The following is a 13,005-nucleotide window of genomic DNA, read 5'->3' on the forward strand; positions in this document are numbered from 1 at the left end:
ATTCTATGTTTACAGAATGGGTTATTTTTTTCCTTTTTATGTAAAAATGTTTAAAAAAAATTTGGGGACAATCGGATGATGGGAACACGGCGCGGAATCGTTTTAAAATTAAAAATTGCCTTCCCATAGGAAAAAACAAGCTTTATGTATTCAAGTATCAATTTTTATTTTATTGCATTAATTTTCTCCAATTTTTTGCATTATATTAACTTAAAACTACTACTTAAAGGAAATATTTTTATTCATATCAATTTATTTAATACTTCTAGAAATATTAAAACTTAAATTAATTCTGATTTTTTATAGGACTTATTTTTTTTGTATTCTTCAACAACTTGAAGGAGAAACTGTTTTTCTTCTTCTTTATTTGTAAGAATAGTATTGAAATCCTTTATAAATTTAATACCTCTTTCCGCTGTATCATTAGTAACAAGCAATTTGTGGCATATTGTGCGACCATTGGAATTCCTCGATTGTTTCACAAGACTCTGGATCCAAATGCAAAAAGTTGGTTGACAACTTGTACTTCATAAAAAATGTTAAAGTTCTTTTGGATACAAATTCGCTTAAATCCGAATTGCGTATGTCACTTAATTTTTTTTTTTGCGATTGTTTTGTAGTTTATTAGTTGGCTCTTCTGATTTTAAATGTTTTACAATTTTTTTCTTAACATCTACAGAAATATTGAAATCAAAGAAAGCCATTGGGACGTTTTCCTTTGACAAATACCACATGTGTTGTTGCATTTTTCTCAGCAATTCCGAAGAAATACTTGGGTTCACTTTTTCATAATTAATACATTCTTTTACAAAGTTTAAATCATGCAGGGGAGAGGCAATTGCATTAGAGCATTTGTACCAAGCTTTTATATGTATATAAACGCACTAAAAAAACGCAAATGTGACTTAAACCTTTTAATTCAGCTTTACTCAAGTGAAATTGATCACGAAAAAGATATATTTTCAAGGAATATATTCCCTTTGACATCCAACGTGCATGACTTGTAACTCCGGGTGTTTTAAATTTACCACCATTGTCACCAAGAAATGTAAGTACTAGACGTAAAAATTCTTTTTAGTCAGCACGAACAAAGGTTTTTGTAGTTGTGAATGACAAAATTGTTTGATTTCATTGCAGACTTATATCAGATTTTATATCTTCACATTGGAGCCCACTCTTAAATGATGAAGTGTCAATATTTGGCCAGGCTTTGGCGAATCTCTCGAAAATTGAGACTTCTGGTGCTTGAGTCACTTTGAAATGCAGGTCGAATACACTACGCAAGTATATTTCAAGAATGTGGTGACGGCATGGTAACGTCAACAAATTTCTTCCTAACATGCGTTGCAATTGAGCGCATGTTCCATTCATTGGACCAGTATTAGTGGACGTGGTGTCAAAAGACATGTCTTCTACGCGATCTAAAATATTCCATTTACTAAGTGTATCAAAAACGGCTGTAGCTATATTTTCACCAGTGGCAGATATAAGTTTTGGAGCGCCTAGAAATTTGGATTCGCCATTATAACTAACAAGCACTGCAATTCGCTCAACTTTTATTTTTCCAATTAGATCTGGCAATACTTTACCATCCCAGTGGACGACCATTGCTTGTGTATCACTTAGCTAGAATAGAATATTATTAGTATTTAAATAACCTATACGTATATTTTCAATCATGGTATACTTTGTCAATAAAACTCTCTTGAATCCTCTGTGTTTCTTTTCTGCGATGCTCTTCCCTCAGTCTATGGAGAGTAGAACGATTGACTACCAAGTTTCTAGTGCAATGGCCCAATGCTTCTGCAGTCGCTATCAGAATGTGCATCGCCTTTCCATCGCTTACTTTGGCGCTATCAAGTGCTGAAAGCAACCGCGGTGTGATAAAATGTTTTCTTCCCCTGTTAATACAAGTTGAAGCAGTTTGTTTTGTATTTTTTTTTTCACATTGGTTTCCGCTACTTCAGGCTCACTGTCACCAATATCTTCTTCATAGTCCATACCAAAATCGTCTTTGAGTTCGACTACACAATATCATTTTAAAATTGACCATTACCACTATAAATAAAATTAATTTCATTTGATAAACTTACGATTCACTTCCGACATTTGTTGATGTTTCCTTTTTCTAGACATTTCTTTCTCAATGCGATGATCTGCTATATTTTGTCGCCGATACAATACCATGTCAGCACCGGCCATGCTACCAGGGCGACGTTTTTGCCTTTGCAGAATCAAAAATTCTTTGTCTTCGCTAATACGCATGTTTTGTAAGGCATCTCTATGAGCAATGTCAAACAAATTATCCAATTCTGCAGAAAAGTCTTCAACCATTTTTTTCTGAGCATCAGATCTCTTATTTGGTACGGTTTTTTGAATCTTCTGCCATAATTTGTACGGAGATTCTAATTTATCGACACACCTAGCTACATCTTTTGTCGGAATTCGAGCTTGTTGCCAAAATATTAATACAGCATTTATTGTTAATTTTGCACTTTCTCTCAATTGCCGATACATAAATCTAATGTTATAAAATAGTAATTGCAGTATTTCTTTGTTCGATGGTAGTTTAGAACCTGTTATCTGATGAGAAATTCTTCCAATTAGTTCAATATTCACAACTTGTTAAGAACGTTGTCGTGTTTGTATATGTAATGTACTCGCAGTTGCTGGTAATTCACTCATTTCTTTTTTTTTATTAAATAATCACAATTTCGCACAAATTAACACATCTGATTTCAAATGCCAAACAAACGAGAGTGACAATTATTGAAAAAAGAACACAGTCCATTTACTGTTTTATTTCGCTGCCCAAAAATACCGTTACCAAAGTCTGCAGTCGTTCGTTTTTTATTTTTGCAAATATGGCTGGTTCATGTTGCAAAAATAAAGCAATCGACAGTTACGACGATGGTGCGATAAAAAAAATGTTATTTACCGTTTTTTCACTCGAAATAAGAACAAAATATTATTAAAATTATTCTTTATATCGTGCTAGTTGAGACATATTAAAGCATACATATTCATTTAATAAATACACTAAAAAAAAATTGATACTGGAATACATAAAATTTGTTTTTTCCTATAGGAAGGCAATTTTTAATTTTAAAACGTTTCCGCGCCGTCTTCCCATCATCCGATTGTCCCCAAATTTTTTTTTTAACATTTGTACATAAAAAGGAAATAAATTAGCCCATTCTGTTAACTTAAAACACTATTTCAAAAATCTCCATATAACGTAGAACACCTCTAATGTACTTGTTAGGTCTTTCATATATATAAAAATCGTTAATACATGCGAAAACGGATATTTTGTTGCGAAGTTTTTATGAGAACACAGCCTCCATTATACGTTTAACCTTATTGATTATAGATTGATTAATTCTAAGTATTAAAAAACCAGTAAAAAAAATCATTTAATAATTATACATACAAGAAAATATTCCTTTTAGCCTCAAATAATCACATTTAAGAAAAGGCATACTTAACAGCGTTGAATACATGGTCAATAAGTAAGAAAATTATTTTAAGAGCACATTTATTTAATAACTATAAAATTAAAATCAGCAAATATATTTTTAGCATTTCCACATATTTCATACGATTTATATTAGAGATAGATGATTCTATCATAGAAATCAGGTTAAAATTAGATAATAGAGTTACTCCCATTCGGTTGTACCTGGTGGTTTAGATGTCAAGTCGTATAAAACTCGGGATATACCATCTAATTTTGATATTTCGTGAACAATGTTATGGAGAACCTTTAATGAAAAAATTATTATTATTAGTAATGCATTATTATAATTTAAAGCAGATACACTCAATGTAAAATTACCGCATTCTTAATTATCAAAAAACTTTACTTTACTTACTATCTTTAGATTTTTACCTAATCATTGTTTCAAAATATTTGTTAGATAGTTATAGTGTTGTAATAGTTCAGGTACAATAACAATCATTTATAGAACTAATTTCAACACGAGGTTTTAAATATAATAATTTCGACTCGCTGTTGGATCGAATATCTTTTCATGATGAAATTGCAAACCTTACTGAAGAGAAATGTCAAAAGAGCGGAGAAAAATATGCCGTCGTTTGCTCTCCCTGTCGGTCTACTTATGTAGCTCCTTATTGAAAAACTGCAAGCAACTCCAAACGAATTTGTTAGAAAAAACGATTCAAAAACACAATATTAAAGCTTAAGTGTGCATCAGACCTATTAAAAATGTAATCTCATAAAAAGTAAAAAACTCGAAATATTATAAAATTTAGAATTTATTAATTTAAAGAATAATCATAAACTTCCTGATGCAATTTAATAACCCGAAAATTGTAAATAAAACCCAAAATATTTATGTAGTTATTCATCAAAATTTATTTTTTCGCCTTCATATTAATTCCCACCAGATGTAATACACTCATGATAAACGGTTTTTCCAGCTGTCGCAACATTTCATAAGCACTTTTTGGAATGGCCTTCAGCGAATTTTGTTTTATCTCTTCATACTACTGAAAACGGGTTCCACGAAGCGTCAACTTCAGTTTGGGGAACAAGAAAAAATCTCACGGAGCCAAATCTGGTGAATACGGTGGTTGATCGATGGTTTCCAATGCAATTTTGGCTTCAAAATCCGTTACAACCGTGGTTCAATGCGATGGTGCATTATCATCGTGTAAAATCCATGAATTGTTCTTCTACAATTCCGACCATTATCGAAAGATGTTCTCACGCAAACACCTCAATACGGCCAAATGGAACTCTTTATTGACCGTCTTTAGCTCCCGAACAAATTCATGACGCACAAAACCAAGAATATAGAAAAAAAAACAAAAAACATCACCTTGATATCTGAGCGGCTTTGGGGTATTTTTTTGGTTTCGTCTCGTTTTTTCCCCTCTATTCCGACGATTGTTGACTTGTTTGCATGTCAAACTTATAAACCCATGTCTCATCGGTAGTTATAACGTTTTATCGGAACGAGCCCAGAAAGAGTGGACTAGCGAGAAGTGTCGAGCTCTCTTGCCATCTCACTAACACTTGTCTAACAATTTTCAAGCACCATATCCTTCACTTTTTTAATATTTTCATCAGTTGAACTTCAACGATCTCTCGACCGTCTTTGAAGACATTGTACCACTCGTATTCGATAAAACTGAATCATCGTAACTCTTTTCTAAAATTTGCAACGCTTTCGCAGACGATATTTAGTAGAAATACAAAATTTGAGACTTTGTTCCATATTTTTATCCATTGTAAAAATCACAACGCATTACAGAGGTGTGCCGATTTAAGCATTTATTTGTATACATATATTATCTATAACTAAATCTTTAAACGTGATCGGCCATGTATACAAATGGTGATAGGATGATATAAACAACATTTAAGTATAATTAAAGTTGCTTACGGATCTTTTATGAAAATCTTTATCTTGATTTTGATCAGTTAGTTTGTATGGCAGTTACATACGTGATTCGACCTGAACAATATGTTTGGGGATGGTATCACTGTATTGGACAATAATTCACTCCAAATTTCGTTAGGAATTTAATTTTAATAGATCAGTCTAAGGTGGTAGCTATACGTTATAGTGTTCCAAAATCGGCGTTTCTAACAAATGAGCAGCTTATTGGGGTTAAAAGGTCGTATGAATAATTTCAAATCAATATCTCCAAAACTAAGGGAGTTTTCCTCGTTTATACAGACATACATGGATCACGATCGATTCAACATAGCTTGCTGATATATTGGGTAGTCGAAAAAGTCTTTTCGTATTTCTAATAAAATTTTAACTTATTTTTTTATATTTATAATCTATATAAATAAAAATGAATCGTCAAAATGTGTGTACGCTCATAACTCAATAACGCCTGGACCAATTTGGCTAATTCTTTTTCTTATATATTCGTTGAAGTTCAAAGATGGTTTTTACGGCGAGAAAAATTCGAATAATTTCCGGAAAACCCCTAAAACAGCCCTTTGCTTTACCCCATACAAACGTTAAAATCACGTTTCAAATCAATATCTCCAAAACTAAGGGACTTTTCCTCGTTTATACAGACATACATGGATCACGATCGATTCAATATAGCACGCTGATATATTGGGTAGTCGAAAAAGTCTTTTCGTATTTCTAATAAAATTTTAACTTATTTTTTTATATTTATAATCTATATAAATAAAAATGAATCGTCAAAATGTGTGTACGCTAATAACTCAATAACGCCTGGACCCATTTAGCTAATTCTTTTTCTTAAATATTCGTTGAAGTTCAAAGATGGTTTTTACGGCGAGAAAAATATGAATAATTTCCAGAAAACCCCTAAAAACAGCCCTTTACTTTTCCCCATACAAACGTTACAATAAAAATGAATGTTTGTTTGTTAGTAACACTAAGAGAACGGTTGAAACAATCTTGAAATTGAAACGTGGTTTGTTGTGGATCGGGAAAGGTTTAGAAACAAAATACCTTATACTTTTAATGAGAAGAAGTCGGATAATTGGACAATTCCAAAAAGTAACATTTTCCATACACATTTTTTTCAATTTTTGTTTGTTTTGGTTTTCAATATTTTGATTTGTAAATTATTTGAATTGTTCAATTGCGGTCGCTCGCTTTTTTATTCCGGCTATCCAAAGGAAAAATTATGAAAAATTTTTCAGTGAAAACTTTATGTGTGTTTCACACAATGTGATCAAGAGGTCGCGATAATATTGGTCGGCGTTCTTTTTGCCATCAACGTATGACAGCCCAAGGAAAGGCAAGAAGTGCTCCCAAAATTTGGGGACAATCGGATGATGGGAAGACGGCGCGGAAACGTTTTAAATTTAAAAATTGCCTCCTATAGGAAAAAACAAGTTTTATGTATTCAAGTATCAATTTTTCTTTTAGTGTATTTATTAAATAATATATAAAATAAATATAAAATATAAAATAACATTTTTTTTATCGCACCATCGTCGTAACTGTCGATTGCTTTATTTTTGCAACATGAACCAGCAATATTTGCAAAATAAAACAAGTAAGGAAGGGCTAAGTTCGGGTGTCACCGAACATTTTACACTCTCGCATGATAAAGTGATAATCGAGATTTCATTATACGTCATTTACATATTTTTCAAATACCGTATTTTTGTAAAGTTTTATTCCGCTATCATCATTGGTTCCACATGTATATAGTACTCGTATTATACAGAAAAGGCATCAGATGGAATTCAAAATAGCGTTATATTGCAAGAAGGCGTGGTTGTAAACCGATTTCACCCATATTTCGTACATGTCATCAGGGTGTTAGGAAAATATTATATACCGAATTTCATTGAAATCGGTCTAGTAGTTCCTGAGATATGGTTTTTGGTCCATAAGTGGGCGAGGCCATGCCCATTTTCAATTTAAAAAAAAGCCTGGGTGCAGCTTCCTTCTGCAATTTCAATTTAAAAAAAAGCCTGGGTGCAGCTTCCTTCTGCAATTTCTTCCGTAAAATTTAGTGTTTCTGACATTTTTTGTTAGTCGGTTAAGGCACTTTTAGTGATTTTCAACATAACCTTTGTATGGGAGGTGAGCGTGGTTATTATCCGATTTCTTCCATTTTTGAACTGTACATGGAAATGCCTGAAAAACACGACTCTATAGAGTTTGGTTGACATAGCTATAGTAGTTTCCGAGATATGTACAAAAAACTTAGTAGGGGCGGGGCCACGCCCACTTTTCCAAAAAAATTGCGTCCAAATATGCCCCTCCCTAATGCGATCCTTTGTGCCAAATTTCACTTTAATATCTTTATTTATGGCTTAGGTATGACACTTTATAGGTTTTTGGTTTCCGCCATTTTGTGGGCGTGGCAGTGGGCCGATTTTGCCCATCTTGGAACTTAACCTTCTTATGGAGCCAAGAAATACGTATACCAAGTTTCATCATGATATCTCAATTTTTACTCAAGTTACAGCTTGCACGGACGGACGGAGAGACGGACGGACGGACAGACAGACATCCGGATTTCAACTCTACTCGTCACCCTGATCACTTTGGTATATATAACCCTATATCTGACTCTTTTAGTTTTAGGACTTACAAACAACCGTTATGTGAACAAAACTATAATACTCTCCTTAGCAACATTGTTGCGAGAGTATAAAAATTAAGTGACTTAGGCAATTCGGATTTAAGCGAATTTGTATCCAAAAGAACTTTAACATTTTTTATGAAGTACAAGTTGTCAACCGACCTTTTGTATTTGGATCCAGAGTCTTGGTAAACAAACGAGGAATTCCAAAATGTTCGCACAATATGCCACAAATTGCTTGTTACTAATGATACAACGGAAAGAGGTATTAAATTTACAAAGGATTTCAATACTATTCTTACAAATAAAGAAGAAGAAAAACAGTTCCTCCTTCAAGTTGTTGAAGAATACAAAAAAAATTTAAGTCCTATAAAAAATCAGAATTAATTTAAGTTTTAATATTTCTAGATGTATTAAATAAATTGATATGAATAAAAATATTTCCTTTAAGTAGTAGTTTTAAGTTAATATAATGCAAAAAATTGGAGAAAAATAATACACTAAACGAAAAATTGATACTTGAAAACATAAAACTTTTTTTTTCCTATAGGAAAGCAATTTTTAAATTTAAAACGTTTCCGCGCCGTCTTCCCATCATCCGATTGTCCCCAAATTTTTTTTTTTAACATTTTTACATAAAAAGAAAAAAAAGTAACCCATTCTGTAAACATAGAATACATTTTGAATTTTAAGGACAGGTCTAATGTATGTACATTCATTCATAATAACAAGTGTCGCACGCATCTTTCGCATCTCCGTTGTCACGAAAGTGGCGTTTTGTCAAAGAGTCAATCTGTCGAAGCACTGACGCGACGACAAAACGCCACAACATTGTGTGATAATAGAAAATCCAAGCTGTGCCGAAAAAATAAAGAAATGGCCACCAATTGTCACCGCTTACCTTGCCGCTGTAAAAGCTTCGCCTACAAACTAGCGTCAATACGTATGTTTTTATATGAGCGTGCATACATATCGACACAGATTTTTGCGAGTCACGGAAAAATATTTTAGAATTGACAAATATTATAAATCGACAACAGCTATGTTGCCACTTTTCTCTCTTCTTTCTTAGAACAAACACCAGAAAGTTGTTCAATTTACGATTTTTAGCTTTTGCCATCGTCGCGAAAAGACACTTATAGGCAAAGGCATGCTCGGCGTCTGTTTTTATGAATGAAGCGAGGTCGCTTGTGGAATATGCGCCTGCGTTTATGAATGAAATCGTTTTTGTTGTAAAATTTACTACATTTGGGCTTCGCCAATTTGGCTGCCATATTGACTTGTGGTGCTTCTGCAATTTAGACAATTGTTGTTTTTGTAGAACAAAGTTTCAATTTTTTGTTGGTGACATATTCACATGTGTTTGTATGCTTGTGCATTATTTGTTCGGCAATGTATACAAATATATGTACATATAAGTATATATGAATGTATGAACATGCAGATCAATGCGCGCACATGTAATATATTGATAAGTGATAAAATCATGATTAGAATTTCTGAACGCGCGCACGCGTATACATACATTCACATGAGCAGATAATAAGATTAATATGATAGACGATTTATTTATATATATTTTGTGATAAATTCAATTTATATTACTAAAAAACATAATACAAACAAATTTAATAGTATAGTATATTATGTAAAAATCAAATTAAATTATTAAATATACAAGTCCAAATTGACTGTAAATAGTACTATGCATGCATTCAAACAAAATTATACTCATATCATAATTGTTTTTACATGCCAATATGGAAATGCCGACGGCAAAACGCAAAGCATACATATTTGCTTACATTACGATTCGCTAGTTGAAAGCAAAAATTGAATCATGAAAATATCACAATGCTGTTGTTGGGAGTATCATAAGGAGCATGCATACATATATTTATCTCTCTTCATATTCTCAGCTTGGGCATGCACGCCATGTCATTGTATGCCGAAAATACATACGTATATTTATTTCTCTTCATATTCTCTGTTGAGTATGTGGAGAACTGTTAAAACTGTTAACATTTCACAGCGTGAATTCTGTGGTTGTGAGGTTAATTCCTTACTATAAATCTCTATACTTTACCAGAGAACATAAAACATAGAGAAGGTGCAGGTTCGATGTCGAACATTTTATAAAATTGTAATACGAAATTTTACCTCACAACTACAGAATTCACGCTGTGAAATGTTAACATTTTTAACAGTTCTCTCACATACTCAAACAGAGAATATGAAGAGAAATAAATATATGTATTTTCGGCATATAATGACATGGCATATACATATGCCCAAGCATATTGAAGAAAAATAAGTTCCTTGATATTCCACTTTTAACAGCGAAAAATGTGTACAAATACAGCTCTCTCACATACTCAAAAATATGAAGGGACATAAATATGTATGCAAGTTAATGGTTGCCACCAGATGATTAATAACACGCTGTTTTGAATGGTGAAGTTGAACTCAACTTTCTTTATTAAACACATTTCTTTTATACAGAATTTGCTTATTTACTATAAACTTACATATGTACGAATTCTTACTTACTAGTACTTATTTCTATATACTCTATAATGATAACGTAAGCAATAATTATAGGAAAACAGCAAACCTCAGTTTGGTCGAGAAACGGCTTACATTGCGGTGGCACGGTTTCCTTTCTGGTTTAGTGCCGACGAAATGTGCTGTTGTAAATTTTGGAAATTAACTTTATTGAGCAATGATATTGTATATTTACAGAATATTGCTGAATTAAGTAATATCGGTGTATTTTGCTAGCTACGACAACTTTGTTGTTGTACATTTTGTTAGCTATGCTAGCTGTAATAACTTGCATACTCCTTATGATACTCCCAACAACAGCATTGTGATGTTTTCATGCTTCAATTTTTGCTTTCGCAATGTATGCAAATATGTATGCCTTTGCGTTTTGCCATCGGCATTTCCATATTGACATGTAAAAATAATTATGATATGAGTATAGTTTTGTATGAATGCATGCATAGTACTATTTACAGTCAATTTGGACTTGTATATTTAATAATTTAATTTGATTTTTACATAATATACTATACTAATAAATATTTTTGTATTATGTTTCTTAGTAATAGAAATTGAATTTATCACAACAATATATAAATATATCGTCTATCATATTAATCTTATTATCTGCTCATATGATTGCATGTATACCCATGTGCGCATTCAGAAATTCAAATCATGATTTTATCACTTATCAATATATTACATGTGCGCGGATTGATCTGAATGTTCATATACATTCATTTATACTTATATGTATGTACATATATTTGTATACACTTCCGAACAAATAATTCACAAGCATACAAAAATACAATTGCGTACACATTTGAATATGTCACCAACATAAACTTGAAACACTGTTCTACAAAAACAACAATTGTCTAAATTGCAGAAGCATCACAAGTCAATATGGCAACCAAATTGGTGAAGCCCAAATGTAGTAAATTTCACAAAAAAAACATTCATTCATAAACGCAGGCGCATCATATTCCACAAGCGAACTCGCTTCATTCATAAAAACAGACGCCGTAGCATCTCCCCGAGCATGCCTTTGCCAACAAGCGTCTTTACGCGACGATGGCAAAAGCTAAAAATCGTAACTTGAACATCTTCTGGTGTTTGTTCTAAGAAAGAAGTGAAAAAGTGGCAACATAGCTGTTGATGATTTATAATATTTATCAATTCTAAAATATTTTTCCGTGGCTCGCAAAAATCAGCGTCGATATGTATGCACGCTCATACAAAAACATACATATATACGCTAGCTTGTTGGCGAAGCTGTTCGAGCAGCAAGGGAAGTGGTAACAATCTGCGATCGTTTGTTAGTTTCTTTCGGCACAGCTCGGATTTTCTACCAACAACACAATGTTGTGGCCCTTTGTCGTTGTGTCAGTGCTTCGACAAAAGCATATTTCTATACTTAAACAAAATTACTTCAACCATTGTACAGATATTTCTTTCATGCATAACGAAAACATAATTAGGACAACGCAATAAACATAAGTGGTGTTGGTGGTAAGCGCTTGAAAAGTCAAGATGAGTACACAGGTTCGAATCTGGACAGAATTTATTTTTAATTTTTACCTTTTATTCTTCCATGAGAATAAATTGTAAAATAAGAATTTTTAATTTTTTTGTCACTTTTGTTGAGCTGCCGGCACTGTTGCAACATTTCTTCTAAGCAGTTGTGCCATCATGACGAGAAATAGTTTATGGGCAGCGATGCTTGTGCGGGAAGATGTGTTGATACGTATGTTGTTGCTGTTTTTGCTTCATTCGCAGTTTAAAACTATTTGAAGCCACATACACATACACGTGTTTCTTTGTTTGGCTGAAGTCATATTTATGTTGGTATGGTTGTGATAAAGAAGGAATTCTCTGCCCTGCCAACCACGGCTACCCTCATGAGTCAAATATTTCAATACAACTACACATTTTTTATCTATGCAGTAACATCAACGCACATTTTCGGGTTATTTTTGTTTAACTAAATGCCATGAAAAAAGTTTCTTTCATTTCTTGATTTATTTGAATGAGTGCGAAGGAGAAAACATAATTGTCAATAGTGACAAAAGAAAATTCCAAAAAGGGTGATAAAAAACGATTGAAAGACGCATGTCATTCGTGCTCGTACAACAAGAAGATAAGTAAGTGAATTTTATGTGATTTTTTTTTAAATAATTTGCAAATAATTACTGCATTTGTTTTTATAGAATTGAAAATCAGAATGAATTGGAAATAGCAGCAGCAGCAATATCATCAGAAGCAGCAAATATCAACTGTTAAGTAAGTTTGTGAAAAAAGTGTGTGTACTTTGAAATTGGACTGCGCAGTCCAATATAATACGCAAAAATAAATACATACATATGCATGTATTTTATGCGTTTAAGG

General features: G+C 32.6%; 1 protein-coding gene and 1 long non-coding RNA gene across 2 annotated transcripts in view; one reads left to right on the forward strand and one right to left on the reverse strand.

Annotated features, from left to right (window-relative positions):
• Positions 1-303: 303 nt before the first annotated feature.
• Positions 304-1,963, reverse strand: LOC126765398 (uncharacterized). The gene is made up of 2 exons (XM_050483129.1): positions 1,688-1,963; positions 304-1,626 (listed from the first exon to the last, which is right to left on the reverse strand). The coding sequence occupies exons 1-2, from the start codon at positions 1,826-1,828 to the stop codon at positions 1,129-1,131; spliced, it is 639 nt and encodes a 212-aa protein (XP_050339086.1). The 5' UTR covers positions 1,829-1,963; the 3' UTR covers positions 304-1,128.
• A 6,023-nt stretch (positions 1,964-7,986) lies between these two features.
• LOC126765501 (uncharacterized) overlaps positions 7,987-13,005 on the forward strand; it is a 29,389-nt gene continuing 24,370 nt past the window's right edge. The window contains exon 1 of the long non-coding RNA XR_007668470.1: positions 7,987-8,133. This is a non-coding gene — a long non-coding RNA (uncharacterized LOC126765501). The remainder of the gene's footprint in view (positions 8,134-13,005) is intronic.

The sequence above is a fragment of the Bactrocera neohumeralis genome, unplaced genomic scaffold (assembly GCF_024586455.1).
Source record: "Bactrocera neohumeralis isolate Rockhampton unplaced genomic scaffold, APGP_CSIRO_Bneo_wtdbg2-racon-allhic-juicebox.fasta_v2 cluster10, whole genome shotgun sequence".
Classification (NCBI taxonomy): domain Eukaryota; kingdom Metazoa; phylum Arthropoda; class Insecta; order Diptera; family Tephritidae; genus Bactrocera; species Bactrocera neohumeralis.